The 26,759-nt window shown below is 38.0% G+C and overlaps 2 protein-coding genes across 8 annotated transcripts in view; one reads left to right on the top strand and one right to left on the bottom strand.

Annotated features, from left to right (window-relative positions):
- DNTT (DNA nucleotidylexotransferase) overlaps positions 1 to 26,759 on the top strand; it is a 168,808-nt gene that overhangs the window by 24,443 nt on the left and 117,606 nt on the right. The window lies entirely within an intron of this gene.
- BLNK (B cell linker) overlaps positions 1 to 26,759 on the bottom strand; it is a 100,541-nt gene that overhangs the window by 72,541 nt on the left and 1,241 nt on the right. For 3 of the 5 annotated variants that reach the window (XM_048060700.2, XM_048060697.2, XM_048060699.2), the window contains exon 2: positions 18,851 to 18,913. In XM_048060700.2, the coding sequence (XP_047916657.2) occupies positions 18,851 to 18,913 (63 nt within the window). Of the gene's footprint in view, positions 1 to 18,850; positions 18,914 to 23,612; positions 23,767 to 24,058; positions 24,139 to 26,759 lie in introns of those variants that run through there. The other 2 variants (XM_048060701.2, XM_013185518.3) reach the window with 2 other exon arrangements.

Raw genomic sequence — 26,759 nt, 5'->3', positions numbered from 1 at the left:
TTCATAATGGCATTTATAAACAACTTGGAGGTCAAAAAATGTTAGTAGTGTAATTCTAGTGAAACATACCATGGTTCATTTGAAACTGCACTGAGCTATGTATGCTACCTCCAACATTTCATCTCTATTACTTTCAAAACACGGTGAATCTCATTTGTTGAACACAAATGTTGATATTCTGCAATGAAACTAAAGTCACAGTTATAGAAGTGGTATAAAAAACAGCAGCTGTCATTTCAGAGAGGCGAGCCTACTGCTTTAATGTGAAAGCAGAGATGATCAGCAGTCCTGTTGGTCACAGAGCTGCTCTGTAAGGATAAGATTAGTTAAATCACACTGGCCAGAGCTGAGTGATGTGCTCTTATCTATCCTGACATGGATAATCCAGCACAGGTGCTTAACAGTGCTGGTACACTTCTGACCTTTCAGGTCTGTGTGTGACAGAAGCCAGCTGCTGTGTGTGGAGTTGCACTGGCTTTGTCTGCACTCTCTGAGCTTCTCCCTACGGCTCAGACACTGATGCTCTTCCACTGCAGTGAAAGTATAAGGATAGGTCATGCTAGTAGCACCAGAGTTGTTGATATTCATGATATTTCTAAGATTTCATAGTAGCCACCTCTACATTTTGCAATAATGCCTCTGTGAGTCCATGTGGTGTAGATTACTTTGAGAGAAATAACTTCTGCAAGAGTACCTAAAATGTATACATTTAAGGTTAAATATTTGTACTTTGAAAGAGCTCCAGTGAAAGATTAAACTAGTAGATCCTTTGTTCTCTTACATGCTGAGTGCTTGTTTGTACAATTTATTTGCTTATAACCTAGGGTTTCCATACCGTTCTATGCCCCAGGATGTGCTAACTCATGCTTGGATATCCAAGACTTTTTTGAATGTGTCATAGCCAGTCTCACATGCTGAACGAATAGTCCCCTCCCTGAAAGCTGGCTGCAGAAATAGCCTTGGTTTGAAACAGATAAAACTTGATCTGCAACATAAATCTTCTTAGTGTGTGAGACTGGAGAGTTTGTTTTTCCTAGTACATAGGCGTCCCCATTAGTCTTATGCTGACCTGAGAGAGATGACAAAGTTCTTTAACAAAAAAAAAAAAACAAATTGTACTGTCTTCCTCACTAACAGTGATACTCTGTGGGCTTGGCTCTATATTTGCATGTCCTTATTGAAAAGACACTTACTGGAATACAGAAAATAAAACCACTTCCCATATCTGTATGTTAATACATTGCTAAATGCTTAAGCAAACTAAACTGGGTTCTAGTGTTTGAAAAAGGAAACAAGTCCCCACACAAACTCTTATGACCACTAGAATTTCAGCCTCAGCAAAACCCAGCAGAGCCTGCTGCTGATGTGGACTGCAAGATTAGGAAGTCTGATTTTGTGTGTATATAAAAAGAGAATTTGGAAGAGCCAGCTGAAGGTCTTCTAGCAGAACCAGTTATCTTTAAAAATACTGCATCAATTAAAATAGATTGTTTTGCAGGACTCCTATCCCTTCATCAATGATTAAGAATGTAGAAAAAAATTGCTAGAGTTGAATCAGTTTATTTTAATGTTTTTAATATAAGGTGAAAATCTCAAATGAAGCTTGCCAATGGTACTGCTTCAGTAGTTCCAAAGTATTTTATTTTTACCTTTATGGGAGATCTGCAACTACTCATTCTGATTCATAACAAAGGGAAATATTGAAATGGTGGAAGTTCCATTTTTCTGCCAGCTCTAAGAATTAATGGGCTGGAAAATGTTTTTAGTCGGTAGACAAAATGCCAGTGACCCAAGATCTCCAAGAAGCAGGATGCACTGTAGAAATGTCCTCAGCGTAGGGTTCTGCTGGAAGCAGAACTGGCACTTTAGGAACTGACCATGACTCCATGCATGATGGGAATACACTAAGCTGTTGACTAGTTTTGGACCCACTTTAGTAGTGACATTTTAAAGGATTTACACTTTTAATAATCTTGCCCTTGAAGAGGGCTAAACCACATCTGAAGCCGGCTGCTGCCTGCGGCTGCCTGAGTCCCTTTTCACTAACTGCACGCATGTGATTTGAATCAAGTGGTGTCCTTTGCACAACTGTGGCTGTTATGAAAACAAGGCTCTACCTTGGCCAAGTGGTTAAGTACAGTTTCCTTCTATGTTATCTTTTCATGCTTAAACAGTCTGCTTTTGCTACCTGATGTTTCCTCAAGCGAGCAAACTTTTCTCTCATGGCTGGTCTACAAGTCTTCTGCTGAGATGAGACTGTGGTAGCTCTTCTGGGGATGTCCTTGCCTCTGACAGAGTCTCTCTCCCCTGGATAACCTGAACAAGGTGTGTTTTGTTTTTTAATTACCTCATATTTCACTCTTGGGGAGGTGTTTGATAGAACACAGCTGGCGTGGAGCCCTTTTGGTGCTCATTCCCTGATGTTAACAAGCTGCTGCCAAGCAGGGAGGGGGAAGCTCTGTGAGGTAGCTGAACATCTTGGTGGTTTGTGGCTGCTGGAAGGCCCACTCCTGCTCACTCCTTTCTCCCTCAACTTTTGGCTTGGAGGTATGTCGTATGTCTCCCTTCCTGTGCTGACTCTGGTGCTTCTACGACCCTTTTGTAACTTGAATCAGCTGCAACTTAACCAAGGGAATTCCCTTGAAAGCTTCTGTCTAGGAAGAGAGGTGAGGGGAAAAGAAGAAATGATAGTGGGAAGGCCCACCCCTGGCAGCTGGCATCTTCATCTGAGTTTCTGTGAAATTGGATACTGAGGCTGGGTCTTTGGTTACTATAAATCTCCTGGGGAACTTCTCCGGACATTGTGCTTCCTCTACCCCCTCCATGCTGTCACTAGCAGTTATGTAGTGACATAAAGTAACTCTACAAAAAAAAAAAAAGAAAAGTTGTCCTTCAGGGAAAAAAACAAACACACACACTTGATTTATCCAGATCAGACATCTGGATAACCTCCATTGCAGTCAAGTGAGAGCCACTGTTAGCAAAGGTGTGCATGTATATGTGTGTGTGGGGGGAGGAAACACACAGGAAAGGTGGATGGGGAAGCACTGCCCCTTTAACTAATTATGAAACTGTGCCTTCAATTAATCTAATTTGCTTACTGAGGAAGAAAAGCTAAAATGGTTGTGGTGGTGGCATTCTCAATATTTGAATGTTGACTTAAAGGGATATTGTCTTGACATGGTGGCAGAGGCTGTCTTAGTTGAAGATACTCTGTGCACTGCGTTGAAAAATGAGTTCTCTCTTTTCAAAGTACTAAGAGTTTCCATCATGCTCTCATGAGGGAGTCTGAAAATGACAACAGGAAATAGCACAGCAGAGATCAATTCTCCGGTCACTGGTAGGTGAGACTGGCGAGGACCCTTGTTACTAGGGAAAGTTAAGTCATAATCCTACTTAAATGCTGCTATACAGGACAAATAACTGACTACAGAGATTTTACAGGTCTCTGGGGCTATTGGAGGCAATGGGATCAACCTAGAGAATCTCAGAAAGTAGGGGGCTTTGGGCCTTCAGCTTGCCCCTGCTGGCCAAGGGCCTGGGAACTGTGCAGAAGTGCTCCCTGCTGACACCGCCTGCAAAATCAGCTGCCTTCCACTTCCTTGCATCTGGACAGAAATAATAGTTATAACGAGAAGTGCTGGGAAATAGCTGAGCCTAAAATGACTGTACAGAAAGTGTGAGAATCATCTCACCTCTCAGACCAAATGCTATTGCAGAAGAGGTCAGTGACCTTAAAACAGCAACAGCAACCTTCAAAGCAAAACCTATGAATGAGACTAGTCTTGAAAGATTAAGAAATATCATGTGCGTAATCGTAAGCACATCAAGTTTCTTCAAGGGAACTAGTATTGGTAAATCTTAATGATAAGAATAAATGCCCTTGCTGAATCAGAATCTGAACAGTGACTGTATGTGTCTGGCTTCATTTAAGTAATCACAGTGGCTATAGATATCTGGTATAGATGGTCTTTCATTTGTACAGTCACAAAAAAAAGTGTAAGTATATCTGTAGGCATCTTGAAAAAGGACATTTAATTTGCTTCAGTCATGTTGCCTCAGCCACAGAAAGCAGAATCGCTAAAGTGGGTAATCACCAAGTCCATCAGCAAGTCCTTGGTTGCTGCATTTCAATAGCAGATGAAATAACTGAAAAGATAGACTTTAAGGTCCTGGCAGTTCATTGCAAGTATGAGAAGGAAGGAACACTGTATTCAATAGTGGTAATGTAGGTAAGCAGCAGTATTATCAAGACTTTGGTATATTGAAGTTCTGTTCCTAGTATGTAAAACTTATGTACTAGACCTAGGCTGCTAGAAGAGCTCAGCCTTCATGACTAGTTTGTGTTGAAGAGACCAGCTGTCAATACTACTTGCAGCCTGTGGCACTGGCTCAGACAGAAAAAGCTATTTCTGCCACTGGAAAAAGTCACGCATAGGTGTCTGTCAGTAGCTGTCTTCAGTCAAAGTGTGAACCTCATCTGTGTAGGTGTGCTGCATGGGGGGTGTGGATGAATACTTCTAACGTGGGGTGGGTGCCTGTTGGAGCACATGGCCAGCATGGAGCAGCCTCCCCTGTCCTTCTTTGTGATGCTGTGCTGAGTGCTGCTGCTTAGTGGGTTACGGACCGGGCAGCTCCAACTGGTGAGAGCCACCTCTTGAAGGGGCAAAGCTAAGGATGAGTAATGTGATATTAACCTATGTTTACATATGAGCTTTGGAAATGTTCTTGGGCATTTCTTGGCTACAAAGTGGTTAAGGACATTTGATGTAAACATCCCCTTTATTTTTCCCAGTGTGGAAGTTTGAAAGACAGGTTATAAATATAACACTCCCCCATGCCTCATATCCCTGCTGCCTTTCTGGAATGCTGTTATACTTGTTAGTGTACTCATATGGTTTAATTAAAATCTTTTCTAGTCTGATGCAATAAGCAATGTCTTCTGTCAATGCAACATGTCTGATGCTAATGATGCTTCTGGATGATAGATTGTTGTGGGGACAGCTACAAAGGTGAAGAGTAACCCAATTTGAATGTGTTTTTTTTTTTTGATATCATGAGCTAATAAGATAATGCCAGCTAGAAAGAAGCAAAGGAAAAGGTGCTTTGAAAGTTCCTCATTTTTCTTTGTTCTTAGGTAGAGATTTAACTGTCTAATGACCCATTTGTCAGTGATATATATCTGTCTAGTGCATGCTAAACTATTAGTCGTATTTCACTAGGAAAAAGGAGATTTAGGTTTGGATACGGGACTCATATTAAGTTAAATGAAGTTCCTGACGTTTGTGTACATATGATTATCTGCAGATTATCAGTACATAAACAATATAGTATCTGTCTCTTCTCTACTTCCATATTGCTGCTTGATCTTTATACACATTTTTATTTACTTGGATTTCATGCTTGGTCTGCGTACTTACTAAAGGTCCTGGGGCAGCCAATATATACCTCATCCTCTTCCCTCTCAACACTATGAGTCTTCAAAAATGTAAATATTGGTCTTTTCTCTTTGCTTGATGTCAGTCAATGAAGACCATATCCACATCTGAATTTCTCCAAGATTTTAAGTATTCAGATTATGTAATTCTACTCTTAGTATGTTCTGCGTTAATTTTATAATATTAGATAATGTTTGGAAACGAACATGAAGAAGACTTCCATCTCTTTCTTGAAGTGACCGTAGTTATTTGTGGACAAGGTGATGAAAAGTGGATTATAAAAATGATCACAAAAATCATTGAAGTTACTGTTCCACTTTATATAAACATATATGAATCTCTTTTAAAGAAGGAAAAAAAAAAACACTATTCCTACCAACTTTTTAAATTTTGTAATTCCACCAGCTAGCCAATAGGATAGCATTTACCAGCTACATTTCTTGCAGTGAAAGAAATGCTAGGACATTAATGTAAAACATGTAAAAATTGTTATCAAGGCAACGACCCAACAGGCTGTTGATAATCAAGATCAAATACTTGTAGGAAACACTTGTATATAGAAGAGCCGAATAGGGTTTCAGTTCATGAAACTTTATTGTTAAAGTTTCAGTCAGGTACTATCTGACCATTTGGAGCAGTGTACCTTTAAATGTATTATCAAGCTTGTACAGAGTATGATGTGGGAGTGGAAGGGAAAATAAGCATGTTTTCTTTGAGAAAAGTTGAGCCTTGAAAGCCACTGCAAGTTTTGGAATGTTAAAAAGACAAAACAGCTGAGATGCATTAATGGGCAAAGAGCAAGAGAAGAGGTCAAAGCTGTACATGCAAATGTCCTTTCACATCCTCGTGGTTTCTGAAGATTCACATAGCTTCAAAAATAAGCTCATTCCAGGAATACAATGGAATACAATGGATTTGCAACAAGTTCTATATTCTGTCATTATGATAGTATCTGAAAACTAGTGATGATACTTATGTTAGGACAAAAGAGACTAGTTATATGTTCATTTTAAATTAGTCTCCCAATACAAGTTTGCTTGTGTGTAGGAGTAATTGCTTTGTAAGAAAGTCACAGTTGGTTGACTATTCTCTCCTGTTCTCACCCCCCTACTGTTGACTAATACAGAAATTTATCTTACAGTGAGTATTTGCATTCTTGCTTAAGTGCCAATTAAAAATTTTAAGCAATTTTAGGCCACTTCATACTGCAGAGAGACTATCATGTACTATTGTTTACATGCAAAACCAAACTAGAAAATGGATAAAGACGGAGTTTTCGTATAAAAACCATATGCTGTGTTCTAAATGATCTGATGGATTTATGAAACTTGAGAGTCAATAATGGACAGTGATCATCTATTATATAGTAGTCAACCTAATGACTTGGCACATGTATGTTTAAAATGGGAAAAGAACACAAATCTGAGTCTTGATATGAGTCTACTAATTACAAATCAAATGTTGACAAATCGTGCATATATACAAATTAATCCGCCACTGTATTAAAAACTTTATTCTCATATGAATGTGAATCCAGCCCTTTTTCAAAGGTCCACAAGAAGAAGAAAAAACACTATTGGATAAAAACATCTCCTTCATATGGGTATGTGAGCATGTTCAAGTGCACATGTTGGGATAGTTGCTGACCACCTGATTAATGATTGCGCTCATAAGGAGTGTCTATGGATTTGGACACCACCGAGCTTGACAAAAGTGTCTGTATTTGGCTTTAGCTGATTAAAATTCATATGCAATATTATGTGAACTTGGGCTACTTCAGATTGAAGCTCAACAAAGGCGCAAAATCATATTTAAGAAATTCCTGACCTATTCCACACTAAGTTGTGGAAATCCAGCTATAGTCTATAAATGCCAGATCATATCCATTTTATCTGTGCTGCCTAAATAGATATTTTTCCCATCTGGAATCACTGTGGTGCTTTGGATTATGACGAAGACTATAGGAAAACATTGAAAGCATTCAGTGACCTAATTGCTGCGGTTCTCAGTTTCCTGTGTTCCTGAATTTATTCATGAGTGTAGTCACAAAAACCTTTCAAGACCCAACAGAAAATGTAACACTACACTCTAAGGTTCAAGAATACCTGACTGGACAGGGAAAAGGAAGAAGTGATAACACCATAAATAATACATGGCACAGGTTTAAAGAAGACAAAGTTTGTTGGTATAGGACTTTCAGCGGGGGAAGTGTATGTGCTAACACCAAATATGACCCAAGGCTTTGGGGACGATACGCTCAAGCTTGCAGATTTTATTTGCTTTTCTTCCTATTACCTCTTTGAAATTCAATGTTGTTTCCACAGAATTTTTTTCAAATACTCTGTGTACCACCTGAGTCAAAAGCATTGAAATAAGTGGCTGGGTTTTTTACTTTTATTTATTTATTTTGAAAAGCAGTGAATAGCCTCCTCCACTCACAATATAATGCTGACACGTGTAGACACTTCCCTAATCTGCTTTTTATATACTAGTCAGACAATGTAATGCACAAGTCAAGTGTTGTTTTTTCCCCCTTCATAGGAAACTAGGTGTTTGGGACAAATGTCAACAATGTTCCTTGGGTAGTACTGAATGAGTGAAGTAAGTTTTCTGCTAAAAATATCAAATATGCATTTGTAATCTAACGTGTATTTTTTTAAAAAAACAATTGGTATATTTAGTTATCACTGTCTTCTCATACATTCGGGTTGTTAAGCACATTGGCTGTTTATATTATGCTGATGTTTACTATACCAGGACTTTTAAGTGAGTGTAATGGAAAGTCAAGTACCTATTCCTTTATCATGGCCATGCCAGGAGAAATAAACCCAGGACTTTTACGAGGCTCTGAGTACTTTTAACAGCTACCAATCTTACGCTTTGCAAGAGCTATGTTGCAATGGCCACAGACAATGACAGCTTTTAAAAATGTAGATTGCATTCAAGGGGCAAAATAGTTGCACTGATAAGCCAAAAAGCCCAACCACACAGGAACTGTGAAGGAAAGACGAAGAAAAGCACAGAAACAAAAGCATTCTGCAGCAAGCTTCATGGATACTTACTAACAGTTTAAAATATCTTCAGTTAGAATTTTGTGCCTATATTTAATTTTTTTTAGTACAAATTCAAATACTGCATGCAATAGTACCTACAGGCAACCAAGATACCCTACAAGCAGAAACTGTTTCTGCATTTGTCACAATAATAAGAATTTTGCAAAGATTTTACTCTTCAGTATTCCAGAGGCCTAAAATAAATGAAATGATTGAAATTCTTATCCCTCTAAGCATCAGTTTTGTGGGTACTGAGGGAATTCTAATTCTTTCCAGTGCATCTTTCTGGGCACGAGCATGTGATACGGTTTTTCAACAATGCAAACAGAACTTCAGGTCAGATTCCCTAATACTAAAGTCTGTGTTTATGCACAGAATTGGCACAGGGAAAAGACACTAGTGAAAGGCCTTTGCAATTGTATTAGTGTGTTTATTTGATGTTGGCAAATTCCGTGAGTTGTTAGATATGGGAAGATTGATAAATATTTAAAGTGTCCCCTGAGCCATTCTAGGAATAGCTTCAAGCTTCTGTTGTTTGTAACAGTATTTTGGTAACTGACAGGCTGTGCAAGACATCTCTTCCTGATGATTTGAAATTAAAGACAGTATTATATCAAAAAATATTGGTTACTATATTTGTAGCAATCTACAGCATTTTTTCTTCTTCCTAATATCATAGTTACTCAGAGCAGAGGGCATCGTGTAAAAGAAAACAGGATGGCTTCATTTTAATAAGGGAAAACTTGGCAGCTTGGTCTTTGTCTGTTTCTTGTTTCTATAAATTTGCACTGCAGACTTCTTGGTTTTTCATTTTAGCTGTGTTAGGTCCTTTAATGCAGCCATAAAAGCCCAGTCAGCATTAACAAAATGTGCTCAGGTTATTATGGGATACATCTAGCTCCTAGGCTACAAGCTTGTGTGTGAGAAATTTACCAGCAGAACGGTGCTGGCATAATCCTTCTCCTGTCATAACCCCATGGATGTCCAGTTGGGAATAAATGTACTTTTGTCTCTAGTTTTGTCTCACTTCACATTAGTAAATTTGTAGCAGCAGACAGTATCCAGACAGATTTGGAAGGTATTTCAACTGAAATATACTTTTCTCTGCTCTTCTATCTTCTGGGAAATTAAAGTTGCTTTTTTTCTTTTTTTTTTTTCTTTTTTTTTTTTATTTTTTCCCTTCTTCAGTTCCGTATAGCCAGATCTCTAATTATTTCTGCTGTGATTCAGGAGGAATAGGAGCTCAAAATGTATCTTTTTGGAAATTCTTTACGTCACTTTGGCATGAGTATCCCCCATCAGCCCAAGTAGTGTGGCAATACTTGGGGTCTTTGCATGCTGGTTTTAGTCTTTGCTACAGAAGGAAGTATTTTCCCAGGAACATTTAGAAATTTCATCTGGTCTAAGAACACTGTGGTCCCCCCGTTCCAACAAGACAGTTAAAGCTAAATCAGTGCAAGTGCCTAGGGATCTCCTGGTTTAATTAGATTAGATTGAGGTTGCTTCTACTTTGACTATTGCTCAATTTCTTCTCACTTTTATGCTGCTAAAGACCCACAGAGTTATGAGTTCAGTCTGGTCAGTGAAGTCCATATGTGTATAACCTAATGTTCTCACTGCTGTTTTTAACTGCATGATTACTAGATATTCAATATTTCTTTTTATTCTTAAAGAAATACTACCTAGGAAAGCTCTCTAGCCATTATGAAATTATGTTGAAAGAGTAAATTTTCCAATTTATTAACACTTTCTTGGGGATTTTTTAATCAAAAGAGTTTGGACAAAAAATGAACGTAAGCTCTTTACAGTTTCTATAACTCTATTAAAGACATATGGGAGATTTCATACAGATATAAGAGCAGCAAAATCAATTGGGCTTAGGCTTTTCCTTCCTGTGAACACCTTGGTGACCTACAGACTTATTTTCATCTTGCTTTCAGTTCTCTTGCTCCTGCAGTTTTTGATGTAACACGCCCTTTCACAGAACCAGAATAGGTTGTGTTGTTGATTTAAAAAAAAAAAAAAAAAAAATGGCTTTTACATCTAGCTACTGTGGATGCACTGTATGAGCAATAGTGGTTTTTTTTTAATTCTTTTATCTTTCACTCATTTTGGGTTGATAGGAAACAATATTTACCAAAGGAAATGCTACTGCAAGTTAGTTCAGGTTTTTCTCATTCTGTAAAAACCTGTCTTTTAACTTCTAAATACCAAGTTTTCCTGCAAAACCTTCATTCCTGAGCTTTATTTTTTGCCACTCTCTGCCAGAAGCCTAGAGTACCCATTCTATAACTGGTCTTATCTAAATCTGTATCTTTGGGAAATTCTGAGTGCTTCACATTTCTTCTTAGTAGAGAAGCATAAAGTGCAACTTCCTCAAGCATTTCTGTGAGCCACAATCAGCCAATGCTTTCCAACTGCTGTGTCCTGAGTGACGTTCATGTAAATGGGCACAAAACTAGACATAACTGCCTTGTTCAGTAATCGTGCATTGCTAAAGATGTAGCATCAATATGTAATGAAAAATCTGTATAACCATGTACTTAAGTACTGTTAATAAGAAAAGTATGTATTGACAGAAGACCTGTTGTCTTCTCTGCTTGACTTAATTTGCTGACTTTCTGTGGAATTTGCTCACTGAAAATCTAATTTAATTCATTAAATAATCTTTATGTAACTTACATTGTACATTTGCCTGCCAATATTTTTTCAAGATCAGAACCTTGTACAGAAGATAAAGAAAAAAGGAATTTGTCATTTAAGTATTGGGTTCCCATGGTCATCTGCTTCTTCGAGCATGAAATAAAGAGTAGGGAATTAAGAATTTGTAGCCTTGTATAGTAAGCTGTTAATAGGAAAGTAGAGGAGGAACTAAATTGTGACATTTTTAGGGACTCTAGCAGAAGATTTCTGAAATGCTTAGCAGCTGGTATTTAACAATGGGAGAATGATTGTAGTTTTTGGCCAGATATTTAAAAATGACTAATGATTTCAGACATTAGTGTTATAAAGTTCCAGCTTGCATGCATTGTAAAAGCTCCCAGTTTTCAGGAAGGAAGGAGTACAAAAGCACTCAAGATGAAGATTCTTCAAGTCACAAATTGTCTTTAAAGACAATTTCCTAAAATGCCCCCTGAAGGGTTTCATTTATATAAATGGGATATTTGTACAAAGCAGAAACAGGAGGAAGTTCAAAACTGGAAAAATTGAGACTGGAGTTCTGTTTTTAAGCTCAGGGCTTATAAAGTCAATGTTGGAAACTATGACAAAATAGCTTAAAAATTTCCATAACTTCTCATCCACAAAACTTGAAGGATATTTAATAATCTTTAAAATTATCAGTAAACTTTAAGAACAAAGAATTCTGCATCAAAATATATTCCTTTAATCCATATTTAATGCAATTATGAGTAATTTGACATTTAAAATTTGGATTGTTGTGTGCCAGCTCATAAAGACTGGAAAGCAGACAAACGCTTCACATCATTCTCAACTACTGCATAAAACAAACAAATTTATGCTCAAATCACTTCTGGCAGCAGTATTTGGAATATGAATAGAAATGTGCTTCTGTCACAGAAAAAATTAAGGAGGCAGTCCTGCAATGAATACTTTCGTACCGGCTCAGGATTTTTTACTATAGGATTGCATTGCTAAATCATAGCTTTAGATGGTTTTATTCAATTGCTTTTGAAATATTCAGAAAAGCTTAGCAGGAAAATAAATCAAAATGATTGGATAAAATCTCCATTTCTAATCTAGCACTTGTGTAATCTGGTGATAATCTGGTTTGATGTCTCTGTACCTTAGACTGATATTTTCTTTTGAGTGTTTACTAATACTAAATTAATGTATTTTTAAATTAATAAATTGATAGCTCAAGTAACTTGTGTTCTTATGTCAGAGATAGTGTTGCTGAACTTCAGTGTCATAGATCTCAGAAATTATATCTATATTCTGTAACCTATCTACATCGTTCTTTTGCTGTAATTTTTGAAGAATAAAGATAGATCTGTATTTTTTGTTGTTAGTTTACAGATGCTTAATGCATTCTTGAAAGAAGATGAATAAGTGTTGCCCTTGTACATTACTACTTAACAGGATGCCAGCAGATGCACTAGGCTGTAAAATGTCTCCCTTTTAGAAGTGGCTTTAAGATCGCTTTAAGGTCACTTTGCTTCATTTTTTTTTCCAACATTTGACTCCATTCCTATCAATTTCCTCATCTTTAAATAATATAAGAACCTGTGACTCTGCTTTTAGAAACTATTTCTTATTTGATTAGAAACAGCAAGAAGCAGAGCCCACCCCCTCCTTACTCGACAGCAAGGATGTCAAATAAGCGGTCTAGAAAGCTGGTGCTAAACATCCCTACACTGGTAGCCCCACTGCTGCCATCTGTGAGATCCACTAAGGGGCAAAGATTGCACTTCTCTGCTCTCTGCAACGTTTTCAGCCATCCATTTTAATGCTTCCCATCCATTTCCCCTGAGGACAAACTATTTTCAGTTTCTGTCTACCCTGAGAAACTTTAATTTTAAACAGCTTTAGTTTAACAGTGTTTTTGAAGCCTGTAAAGCACTTGCTTATAGGGAAAGATGCCAAAATTGCTTGTTTTTGTACAGAAATGTTCAAGCTCTTAAGGTGACTGGCTCCTACTAGCTTCTAAGCTCATCATCAACCAGGTGAGCCCAGAGCCTGTAGAAATACTTGTAAAGGAAGGTATTTTTGAAAGAACACTTTTCATCTGAGCCAACTTAGCTGTCTCTGATGGAGAATCTCTACAGCTGAGAAGGATGGCAATGAGGAAAGCCCCTAGGATTGCAAATCATTGAGAAATGGCACCAGGATCCAATTTCCTTTCATGAATAGGAGCCTACTCTGAAGAAAAGAAAAGGAGGAGCCTAGCTTGAAGCCAAGCAGAAGTATAGCACTAGGTGGCTGGAAAGCACCCAAGGGAAGGCTATGTAAAAGAGGAGATGGGCTCAGCCCTGGCAGAGTGTTGGGAAAAGGAGAATGCGTCAGATGGGTAGGTAAATGGAGAAAGAAATGTTAGAGGAATATAAATTGTGCAGAAGTGCAGTGCATCTAATGCAATTGCATGGCCTAATCATGTTTTGCAGCTGAAAATGCATTTTTTTTTGTAACATCACTTTTCTATGGTGAACGGTTTTTGATTTTGCTGTGGGGAGCTTGTGTGCATGCTGAAGGCAGGACAAAGATTGCTAAGGTTACTTCTACTCACCCAAAAAAACTTGGGAACCCCAAAATGTTACTGTTGAAGTTTTTTGTGTTTGTTTAAAAAAGTTTTTTTATGGCTCTCTGAGATGAGCAGTATACCATTAAACAACAGTGGCAATGGAATTGTGACATTTAGCTGTCAGGAGAGCATTAATGACCAGTAGCTGCAACTTCGTTGTTGTGTTTCTCTGGACCTCACCTATATGAAAGTTTTTTATACTTGCTTGATATGCAGGGAAAACACTGCAAGAGTTTCTTGACCCTTTTGCAGTAGCATTAGGTTATAAAGGAGTAATTATCAAGCATCTTGTTTCTGTTGTTTATGTAGGATGCCAAAAAACATTGTTTTCTTCAGGGAGCTCATGGTCCAAACTTTATTTCTAAAACTAAGTATACAGGGCTGGATGTCAGATCCCATTGAACAGAATCTGATGCTAGTTAGTGCTTTCCTGACAGCTATCCAAGCAGCTAAAATCAAATGTAATCTGTTCTTCCTCCTGCCCCCACCCTATACTGCTAACATGTCAATCCTGGTATTAGGAAATTCTCTCTCAGCTGAAATTGGGGAAGTGCCTTAGGTCCTGTGGGAGCCTGCAGGGTTCACATACCAGCAGAGGAGCTGCAGGTCTGCTGCTGTGGCAGCAAAAGCAGGTTCAGTTCCTGACCTTTCCTGTCCCCTGCTTCTGCACTGCAGGGAGAGGAGGGAGCATCCAAGTGAGACAATAGTTGCTTTTTCCTTAAGAGCAGTTCCGGACAAAACTGGATGTCAAAGTACAGCCTCAGTAAGTTCAACCTGGCAAGATCTGGCAGTGTTTTGCACCGGCAGGGAGGCATGAGTCTCCCACAGGAAGATACAGGCTCCCTTCCTTAAGTATTACTCAATCAAACCACTAGTGTATTGGTGAAGAAAATAGCATCGTTTTTCTCCAAGGTACTCATATTCCAGCAGTGCAATTCAGCACACATTTAGAAACAGCAATAAAGAGGAGAAATACATGACAGTTCTTTAGAATCAGTGTCTGACCATTGTGCTATGTTTGAGACTCTTTAGAAATTTCTATATACAAACCATATAATAAAATCATCTTTTTTGAGTTCTGAAGCTCAACTCAAAATTCACTGTTTTTATGTACTTTTCAATCTGTCACTGGAAATTCAAAACTGAATTAAAAAAAAAATATCTAAAAAGCAACCTACTCTGACAGACCAGAAAAGCGGAGTACAGTGTAGCAAATCCAGACATTAAAAAGCAAGAGAGAATGTAATATGCTTTGTGCAATGCAGCTGTGGCTAAATGCTGATTTGCACATCGGGACGAGATTAGCATCATTTAGACATGACCTGCATGTTGAACAGCTATTGTAAGAGTAAGATAGATAAAAAAGGAAAATGAAACTGCACAGTATACTTTAAATCTAATCTACCATCTTTTGTATTTTTAGATTCTACAGAAGAGTAAAGGAAGAGCTATTAATTCTAAATTTTTATAAAATGCATGTATTTTTTTCATATAGAAAATAAGTGATATTCAGTATACTTATAAAACAGTGATATTGCTATAAAAGTTTTTTTTTAACCACTCAAAGGCAAGAAATGCTTAAAAAAAAACAACAAAACTGACCATATGAATGTTGATTATTTCTGTTCTGAAACTGGTGAAAGTTTGATTTAAGGTGTTGTGACCAATTTACTTTGTATTACATGGCTACAGTGTCTGCATGTCTCTACTTTGAACATCTTAAACTTCAGAAAGACCTTAGCATTTACTGATAAAGCCATCTGATTCACTCTTGAACAAAATGTCATTTGCATTAGACATGAAGTAGGTGTTTGTTAGTTACGTGATAAGCTTTAGGGTAACTATTTTCTGCAATGTTTCTCAAGCTTTTGACAATGTTTTTTCTTCAGAAAATAAGTTGAAATGATCGATGTCCTTGCTGAAACCACACAGGAACTAGAGGCACATCTGATGTGCTGGTGGTTATATCCTGTCATGAGGGAGCAGCACATGCTGCTTTCCAGTACACGAGCCTTACAGCAAGGCCTGCCAAGGGGTCTTCAGTGGAGAGGCATTGCATCTTGGATTTGGGCATCTCCCATGAGTACAAAAAGCCTGTGCTGCACATGCTTAAAGTGTCAGTGTCATAGCAGGGAAGCAGAAGATTTAGGATGGGCTGAAGGAGTCTTATGGCAGGAACGAGGGCCTATCTAAGAATTGTGAGGGGCTGCTGGTAGGTGTTTAGTTGATTTCCCTCGGATTGTCCTCAGCCTTCACAAGTACTCTTGTTTTTTGCGGCAATATCTAAGGCAGAAGACAGTTTTTTTCACACCATGCAAAAATAAAACAGAAAATTGTGTCCCTCTCTGAACATACAGACGGGAAAAGTTCACTAAACTCACACGGAAGACACCACAGAGAGATGCTTTCTTCATCTGCTAGACTAGAAGGAATTTTCGGCAATACCTAACAGAGCTCATAGTAAAACCAGCCCTAGATCTAAATATCTGTCTACCATCGGGTAGATGTATAACAGTGCTCTACATACATCACAAGAGATCTGCATATGTGCATAGTGTCTCTATGCAATGGCAAGCTTATATTTGTGTTTTATAAGCTATTAAGATGCAGGGGTAAACCTCCCACTCCTGTCTAGTAGATGGCATCAGGCTTTCTCAAGTGTGTTCTGTTTTTTATGGGTACATTGCTGTCCAGTGATAGCCAGCTTTTCTCTATTGACTTCTAGCTCCATATCCAATATTAGTCATATAGTGGCTGATATTAGACATCTGTGAAGACTTTGCAGAGTGTAATGGAGTAAATCTTACAGCGTTTGTAACTGAATAATAATTTTGGAAGGTGCAAAACCTAAGGTATTTGCCAAAGATAATAAATGGAAGAAATAATATATGCAGGATTTTGGATACTTGCAAACAAACCAGTAGATCCAGTTAAGGAATCATGTTTGAAGTGGTGTAGAATAGATGGTCATATTCAAACTTTTTTTTGTTGAAGTGGAGGTATCTACCTCAGCCATCTGGTTACAGTGTCATATGCTGTTCAAGCATGTCAGAGAATATCAGGACTCCAAATGTATAATTACACAAATACAGTTTAAGTCCAGTCAGACAAATTTACCAGCTGTGATCACAGTAAGAGAGCCTAGACAGCATCTCCCCCTCTGCCCAGCGGCTGCAGAGACCCACTTACATACTGTTTGAAAGAAATGAAAGTGGTAAGGAGAATCATTCTAACGCTAACAATGCCAGGTATGTATTCTTGGGAACCATGGACTCCAGACACTCATTTATGTGTTAGTAAGGCCAAGTACCCATGCCTGGGAGGGGTGAACTCAAGTGTCTTGTTAACTGCCACAATTAACACTGATGTGCCCATAGGAGTGGCACATCCAGCATTATCTTAGCTCAGAAGTGGGTGCTGGAATCACAGCCTGCTGGTTTTCTGTCTAAAGGAACGTTCCTATTGTTAGGAACAACTTCTTAGGCAGACCTCTCAAACCTTAATGATTTTTCCAGCACAAGCGAAGTTATTGAAGTTGATTTACTAGGGGTGCATTCTAAATCAGACACTGTGCAAGGGAGAGGGAACTTGTCATTCCTGGAATAATTTAGTTTTCTTGTAACTAGGCTGGGAGCTTGGAATAAAAACGTAGGCTATTCATTTAATTATTTATAAGGTAATTTACATGTTAGTTTGTACATAGGTGAACAGCATCTTGTAGCTACTCAAGTATTGCTATTATTGATATCTCTATATATTCAATATATATTCAATCATTTTTTAGCATTTGCAATTAACTGTTTCAAGCATGACATTACAGATTTATCATATTGACAATGCTACTGAACAATTTAGTTGAAGAACACATGAAAACTCTAGGAATGTTAGTACAAGACCTGTCTCGTTCTTTTCACAATGCCATCAAAAATGAACATTGCTTATTGTATCACATACATTCCGCCATGGTTTCTGCAATGCAAAATAATGTTTAAAGGTGTGTTAGAGAATGAAAGTACTTGCTAGCATGCTGTCCAAATTATGCCATTTTAATCATATTGTTTTTTTTAAAAAAAAAAACAACAACCCTATCACAGACCATGACAGAAGACCATCCATTGTTCCTCTTGCTTTTCTCACTTGTGTTTTATTAGGTTACCACTACAGTCAGAAAACTTCTCATATCCTTTTCTGCTGTTGCCTGTTGCTACTTGCAGCAGGTATAAGGAGCCAACATATTTAACTTCAGTCCCTTTCTGCCAGCAATGGAGCGAGTACAGCATCTTTAGCAATTCAATTTATAACCTATGAAAGGGATGGGAATCAGCCTGTGTTGGACAGCTTTGTTAGCCTACCCTTAATTATTAGAAAACCCAATTTTACTTTGTGACCATAAAGTATCGAATAAAGTAAACACGAATGTACACAAGTAACTGCAGTTTAATGAATCACTTTGCAGGTCTGGAGCTTCTGTTAATGTAAACAGCAGATGTAATGCCTGGTGCACCCAGGAAACAGCTTTGTTAAGTAACAAACTGCCAAGCAAAGGTAACTTCTCTGCAGGGTATAAGTAAATTATAACAATTAATTTAGCTTTAAAATAGGTCTTAAAGTTCTTTTACTTTGATAGCTACACAAATGGAATTAGAAGTAGAGGAATCACCCAAGTTCAAGGAGTTACTCTATTTCTCTCTACTCATTAGTTGAAATTAATTTAACAACACATCTATGCAAAAAACTTTTGCAGAGTTCAACAGAAGAAGCTTTCAGATTTTTTTTTAGATGTTGTGTCCAGTATCTCTAAACTTTACATTCAAAGTTCATGTAGAATTGTGTACTAGTAATGCTTTTAGTCATGTAAGTTTTAGGGAAAAGCTTGTACATAAATAATGGATTTAAGATATGTTTTTCTTAAAAAAACAAAACAAAACAAAAAAAACCCCACACACAAAAAAACAAGAACCCGTAAGTCATATTTCATAAGAGACGTTCCTTGCCACATTGAGGAATGAAAATGTCAGATTAATTCCTGGCACTGTAAGGAATACAAGCCTTATGTTGAAATATGTTTGACTGATAGCCCTTATGAAATATTTACTTACCAAGAAATGAGATCCATTCATGCTCAGTTTTTCTACAAGCACAGCAGATTCAGGCATTCCAAACTATGGTGAGAAATAATAGAATTATTACAAGTATGAAACTTGACATTAGTAAAGAAGCTGATTAATATTTCCATGCTCAAATACTTAGGGTTGCAGAAATCTTTATACTGTTTGGCATGGATAGTCATGAAAAGGATACTGGGCAGAATAATACCAATGTTTAGAAATAAGTAGCGACTTCCATGTAAGAATAGATAAGGCCTCTTAGATATTACCTCTTTCTTCAGAAGAAAGGGCTGATAAAATCATGAATGCAGTAGACAAAGTGAAATTGTGAAGCAGAAAATCTAACAAATAGAACAAAGAGCCCAACAGAAATAAATTGTGGTAATTTAATTGCTGTAGGATAAAAGAGGAGGTTAAAAATAGAAACGGGTTAAAAAGGTAGCTTGTGGCATAACTCATCATTAACTGCATCACCTCAGGAAACAGTTACTTCTCCAACTGCTTGGAACTGAAGGCTGTGTAGGAGAAAGCTCTCCTGCTACACACCTCTATTACTGACTCTCTGTATGCACCAGGAGCAGATGACCGGGTGAGCTGTCTTCAGTTCCCGTGGTAGATGGGCATTACTAGAAAGCAATTCAGGTTCAGAAACAGGATCTTACTTCTCTAGCATGGTTGCTTGTTTTTTTCTAAGTAAGCTGGCATTGGTTACAAAGCAAAATGAGACAAGGATGTCCAGTAATAGTATCTCTTTATCACAGCAACTAAATAATAATCTGGAAAAAAAAGTGAACGCATTGGATTGCCTTTATTAAGATATCTTAAAAGTCTAACTATTTGCTATGCTATATGTTTTAATCTGGGTTTTCAAATAAACTGCAGTTATGCATAACAAGTAGGAAAATATCAGGAACACTTCTTTAAGAATGTACCACTTTTGAAATGACTTTGTTTTTGTTATGCTTGGTCAAAGAATTCAGTCTGTTTGTTTCAGTTCCATTAACAATGTGTATTTTAGTACAGATACTATCAAATCATTTTATTGGTTTAGATTAGAACTGAGGTCTGGAAAACTGTTAAATGCAAGATCTCCCTGTAGTTAAGAAGCTTGTGTCCAGGTTTTTAAAGGATTGGGCAAGTAGTAGTTTAATTTTTTTTTTTGTAAGCAAGTAAACTTAGTATTGAAACGATATCAGTGCATCACAGGGAAAATTTGTCATATTTGTTACACATTTGTCAGTTCTTGGTGACTCTTCTCTATATTATATATTTAATTTTTTGTAGCAGTACAGACCAACTCAGATACTAACAGAGAACATTAATGAAAATAGATTATTCTCATAGCAATACTTGTGGAATTTTCTAAGGTAACTATTTCTAGAATGCTTAAAAGTGATTATCCTTAAAAACCTTTAAAGTGTATTTTAAGTACTTTTTATATGAAAACTTCATGCTCAGACATTTGTACAGATGGTTTGTTTGGCCTGTAAACCAATATTTCTATGCTTGATTTTATAAATTGTTCTTTTATACTACAGTTTGGAGAGTGCTTCTTGTTTGCAATAGCTATGGGTGTTGCAGACAGTGTTTGGGTGTGGGGGGTGTTAATTGCTATTTTTTAATGACACTTGCACAGATGTTGGCAGAAAGGCAAAAATCGAGGTAACACAGTTTCTATTAATAATAATGCCCACCTATTTTCTTTTATTTGCCCTCTTTCTTTTCTAGTTATTGGCCCCTATGAGCTCCTTTTCCTGTGGTGTTTAGCTGTATGCTATTAATCACACAGGTAACTTTCATGTGAGGGGAAAAATTGATCTTTTTCAGTTATTAGCTTGTTAGGCAAGCAGGTGTCTCACTGTTGGTGTTTAGTGATGACCACTGAATGTTTCATTCTGTTTCAAATACACTAACTTCACAGTATTATGATCAGTACTGAGGAGAGGGACTAGGCTACGTGGCAAATGCGGCAGACCAAGTAGATCAACTCTGAGTGCAACATGGAATATGTGTTGTCACAGTTATAGCATATACACAAGATAACAAGAGTAAGTACATGCATATGCCTAGCAGGTTTCCATTATTGTCTTCACTTATTTATTCTAGAAGTCCCAGCATCAGTCACAGCATATAAAAGCTGATGTGACATTAAGGAAATTGCTGTTCAATTTATTACATTCTGTTCAGTGCTCATTGCTCATTTGCTGTCTTATATACCTATGCCAAACAGTATTTAAACCTTATTCTGAACCCAGAAAAAACTTTTATTTTTTTTGTTGCTTCAAGCTCTTCAGGAATCTTTTCTTTGAGTGCTTCAGAAATACTAATCCGCTATGTTTTCTTAGACCACCTTGTGAGGTGAAAGCTGTATTAGCAAGAGGAGTTGAGGTGCCTGAGAAATAAAACTAATACAATATCCGCTGCTTTAAGATGCATAACTAAAGCTATGCAGGATCTAAAGTAGGTATACATATACAGCTAATATATTCAATAATTTGACGTTTTTAGCTTCTGAGCAAAGCTCCCACTGTGGCTGTAACTCAGCTCTCACCACTTCTGCAAATTGCAGTCTGGAATTTCAGCTCAAGCACTCAGGAAATTGCTTTTTTATTTTATTTTTTCCCTTACCCTCCCCCATGTGTGACTTGCATGGCTTCAGGTAAAAATGCTGAGCTGGAGCACTGACAAGATCTGATATTTCAAAGCAGAATTAACTTGACATTACCATGAATTCATTCGCTCTCTTTTGGCAAGCTCTGGCCTTGCACACCTTACAATATCTGTAAAGGCTCAGAGTCATGCACAGAACATACAGGCTTTTCTGCACTGAAAGAGGCAGGTTCTTCTGGATGGAAAAGATAGCACATGAAGAAGCAATTAGAGGCTATCATAATGTGTATATAAATCGGAGCAAATTCAGTTCTGGAACTTTTCATATCTGAGTGCTTGATTCTGCAACCTTAACAGGGGTGATGGACACACACATCACGTCTCTGGGAAGGTATCGGACAGCTCCTGTGGGTCGGCTGACTGTGGAAGGGATGGCAGTACCTGGGCCAGCCTCTGCAGTGCTGGCAGTGGGAGCCGGAGGGCTCTGTACAACCTGGCTGCTGCTCCCCAGTGCTAACATCTGGTGTTGGTTATGCTGTAGTGGCTGGATCACTTAGCTGCTTTTGTTGGTGATGTGAGCGTGTGCAAAGCATGAACTTCTTAGAAAGTTGGAAAAGGAAGATTATAATACTCTCCCCTGACAAGTACCAAGTCAGAAGTCACAGCTTGCTTGCTGACATTTCCTTGGAAGCCTCTGTGCTGTTGAGAAATTATTAATTTTGCCTTGTATTTTTCTACAGAATTACTGGGTACTTTAATTAATAGATGATACAGTGATTCTTGTCTGATTTCCTTTAAGCTGCATGGCTTTGAGCTAATTAATCCTCTGAGTAGCTGTTCACAGTAAAAATTTCAGAGTTTAGTTGAGACATTATCATTATGGTATGAATCAATTCCATGGAACAGGTTAACTTTCTTAACCTGGGGACTATGGTCCACCTGTGATCCATCTGTATTCTAAAACTTTTTTAAACTGTACACACACAAGAATGTGTATTTATGCATGAAGCAAAAGTGGAAAGATATAAAATAGTACAGGAACGTTTTAAACTTTGGCCTACTTTTTATGTGGTTACAAATGGAACACTTGTAGAAACACTTCATAACGGTATTTTTATTTTTCTTGAAAATGATTATATGCTGCTTCAATTGAGAAGGATGAGAAACCCTAATGACACTAAATTCTCACTGTTTGTGTAAAACAAACACTGGAAAGATGGGTGCTTCTACAATTGAAAGGAGGATGAGCTCAAGTCAAAAACTTTATATAAAGCTATTTAGAGAAATTTCCATTAAAAAAAAAATCAAAAGGAAATGGAAAAGACTATATACCGTAATACACTGAATTAATTTTATTATGCAGGTAAGGTACACATGTAGAAGTTTAAAACCTGGGCCATGATATTCAGTAAGGTAGAAGGAAAAATCTGTTACATATATTTTATATATATTTATAAACATACATATATATCAGAGGAGATATTGTACCTATCATGGAGGAGGAGATTATTCAGATAGTGAAAGAATAACTGAAGGTAAGCTTGAAAGACTTTGCAATTCATATTGTTTTACATATAATAGAATGGACGTTGCATAGATAGGAAAGGTACAAGCAGACAAAGCAACGATTTTTTTAAAAAAGAAAAAAGCTCAAGTACCTTAAGTCCGAGGAAACATCTAGCAACTACTGTGTGTATTTATACATTGAGAAGAAAAGATGAAGAGTTAAGTTCTTACTGACAACCTGTAAATTTTAAAGTAAATTGCAAATATAAAATATGTCCACATTCACTGAAATGGTTATTTCTTCTCAGTATATGAACTGGGGCATGAAATACCTCTTCTATTCTAAGAAATAGCCCTATGAGCAAACATTTTCATGTGATTTGCCATGTAGCAGATCTTAGCTAGCAGCTTCTGCCATGAAATAAATTCGTATTAAAAAATAGGAGAACACCCACAAACTCACATAATAACATGAATGAATTCTCGGGGACGGCACCTGCTGACTAATCTATTTTCAGTACTTTAGTATATCTGTGCTATGTTTAGGATAAGATATCTGTATACTGTATCCAGTAAGATTTTCTGCTAGCTGAATATAGACTGAACTTTCTAAAGTGTTACGTATGCAATTCAGTACCTGTCTCAGGAGATCTGCAACTTGAAAAGCTGTCCAGTTCTCACACTCTTCCTGAGATGGCAGTTTTGTGGCCATGTTGCTATCCAGTGAGAGAGACTTGGTCTATATGAGTAACACTGATCTGTTGCTTCACTGCTCTTTACTGAGCTGCTGTAGAAATCCTAAGAGGAAGTACTTTCTGCAACTTTTTTCCTGTTTGCTCACTTAAAGTGAACGCCTTTAAAGATGATTTAGGAAGTATCGATGTTTTTATGCAAACGACTCTTTCAATAAAAGAAAACTATGCAACATATGCAAATATCTGCCATTACTGAAATCAGTAAAGCACATTCTGCTGAAAATCAGTGCATAAAGTTTGAGTCATTGGCATCTTTTAGAGTTAAATATGGAACCAAGTCTTTATGTCTATTGCAAAAACTATTAGATAGCTGCTGTCTCTTGCCTACCTCAAATTCCTTTGTACAGTTGCTTGGATGTGCCTTCAGACTGCATTTGACTTGCTTGTTTGTTTTGACATTGCGCTGTGCTGTTTACATGGGAAAAACAGAACTTAGTTACTGAACTTTTACATCCATGTTGACACATTGTATAATCCCATCCATGCTTTTGGATGGATATAAATCACTCAAAGGCAATGTATGATCTTAAAGATATCTTTAATTTTTCTTCCTTTTTGTCTTAATACCATTAAAGAACACATCATCAAAAAAGTCATTTCAATGCTATGTTATCTTTTCCAAAAGGTAGGGCTGACATAAAAATGCTGGTGCTGGGTCAGACCAGAAATTCAGAGAAGTTCACCCAGCTCAATACCTTATTTTCTGACAGTGGTCAAAAGTGAGACACCTAGGGAACAGTATGGAAACAGGGCAAGATTTTCCCTAATGTTCCTAATATATAGCATTCCCAACTATTTTGAAATCAATAACTTACTGGTCTGGATGTGGTTTCCATATATGCTATGTGCCCATACACTATACATGTTACACAGATGACCCCCAAAGTAGGAGCCGTGGCCACAATCCTTTAACGAGGGAACTGCACAATGGTCTGGCTGGACACGGATTGCGGGCTGTAGGAGGAGGAAGATGAGATGTTTGGTTGGAGGCTGGGACTTGGATGGAGTTGGGAGGGAGCGGAGCTGAGGGAGGCTCAGGATGGACACTTCTGCCTCTTCCCAGCCCTGTCCCTGCCCATTCATCTCCCTGGAGCTGAATCCCTGCCCCCCACACAGTGCTTCTCGGCCTCCTCATGCTTCCAGCTGAAGAGCAGCAGCACAGGCAGTTTTTACAGTGGAGGAGGGGGCAGGTTGCATAGTCTAAAAGGGAGCAATGGGGAAATTTTGGGAGCCATTGTTTTATAGATTGGGCAATAAAACTGTAAAGATGCATCTGTGGCTGCTGAAAAAAAACCAGATTATTTTGCTAAGCAGTTCTGATTCACCACATCAGGAGAAATATGAAACCTTCCCTAAAAGGCTGGAGACCAAGGAATGTTATATTCTGTTTTCCAATTACTCTCCCTGTTTTATTTGGACATGTGTTCAAAGATTAAAATGGATTTCAACTAAGTTAAAATGTCTCATCTGTTATCTTCACATTTTCCTGTGTGTATTTTTGCTGTTCAAGTGACTGACAGGTCAGTTGTTGCTACTGAATACTCTTAACTCTTTCCTATCTTGTGACATTGCAGAACATTGAATCTGGAAAAACTTAACAGCTGGAATCTCAGAAATGCGGAATAAAGATAGATGCCTTTGCATATTAAATCTTGCCTCTGTAGAACAGAAAGTATTCCCCAAGTGCCTGGCTGCTAACACTATAAGGAAAGTTCAACTGAATTTTATAGTGTTCTGTTTGTGAGTGGTTCCAAGGGGGCGACATCTCCCTGGGTGATGGGAGGGAGCAATGCTTTCTTCCACTGTGTGCAGGACCAGTAAAAAGAGGTACCTCTCCTTTAAGAGACTTTGCCTGCCTAATTTCAGTCCAGGAGTAATTGTGTCAGTAGGGCATTCAGGTCTGGTGGAAGAGGGAAGCAGTGGGAGGAAACAGCAGTGGGAAACTGAATTATGGTTTAATGGCTGCTTGTGTGAAACATGACTAAAGCGAAGTGCAGCAATACTGTTATTTATGCAGTATAGAGTTTGGTTACCGGGCAGGTGTAAGCAGTTCTAGGTCAGAACTTCTCAGAGGCAGACTAAAAATAGAGTTTTAAGGGCATAGAGGATGTTTGAATTCAGTGCATGCTGCCAGCAGTGCCTGCTCCTCTTTCTGCCATGGCCCATTAGGCCAGTAGCATTTTCAGAGATCCCGGCACACAGTTAGGTACTCATTACTGCCTGCAACCCTATGCTTCTATGCTGCTTCCCAGGCTGCAGTGTGAGCTGAAGCCCTGTCCTTCCAGCTTGTCCACCCTGTTGTGCCCTGCTCTTCTCTCACCCTGCTTTTCACTCATTGCTCTCCTCCCTGAAACACTGACTGTTTGCTAATTCTTCTACCATTGCTTTTGTTGATACTGCCATAATTTTATATTCTGGGTTTTCAGGGTAGTACTCTCCTTAGACCAATGTTTATACAGTTATACTCTCTACTGAGTGAGAGGGACATCTATTTAGGAAGGTTGTGCTCAGCTTGGTGTTTCCACAGGGGCTGTAGCAGAGGTGGCCAAACCACAGGGACTGTAGTTTGCAAGAAATATTTTGCTGTTTGTGTTTCAGCCAGATTAAATAGGGTGATGACAACAAAATTTAAAAAACAGGAACATGGACGTTGTCACCTGGGAGCCTGCAGCTATTATCTAATGCCAATACTTACATTGGCTTGGTCAATGCTGTAGTTTTCTTTCCTCAAGTACATACAACAAAAATGCAGGATGTTATTGTGCTTCTACTTGCTTTCCACTACTTCCAAGGGGAGTATTTCAAAATAAGTAGGAGTCTAGGTTTGATTATTAATTAATACCCTCATGCTCCTAGTTACTTTATGCAATTTATCAAATTTTATGGCAATCTGAGGAAACGTGTGCATTTGAACACATGCATCAGCTGTGCACACTGTACTGGGAGAGATCCTTGAGCCTCCGGGAGTGGGGGAGATCCTTGAGCCTCCGTATTTTGAGCCTCTAGATCCTTGAGTCTCCATATTTTGG

Source organism: Anser cygnoides, chromosome 7 (assembly GCF_040182565.1).
Source record: "Anser cygnoides isolate HZ-2024a breed goose chromosome 7, Taihu_goose_T2T_genome, whole genome shotgun sequence".
Lineage (NCBI taxonomy): Eukaryota > Metazoa > Chordata > Aves > Anseriformes > Anatidae > Anser > Anser cygnoides.
This window is presented reverse-complemented; position numbering and strand designations above follow the sequence as displayed.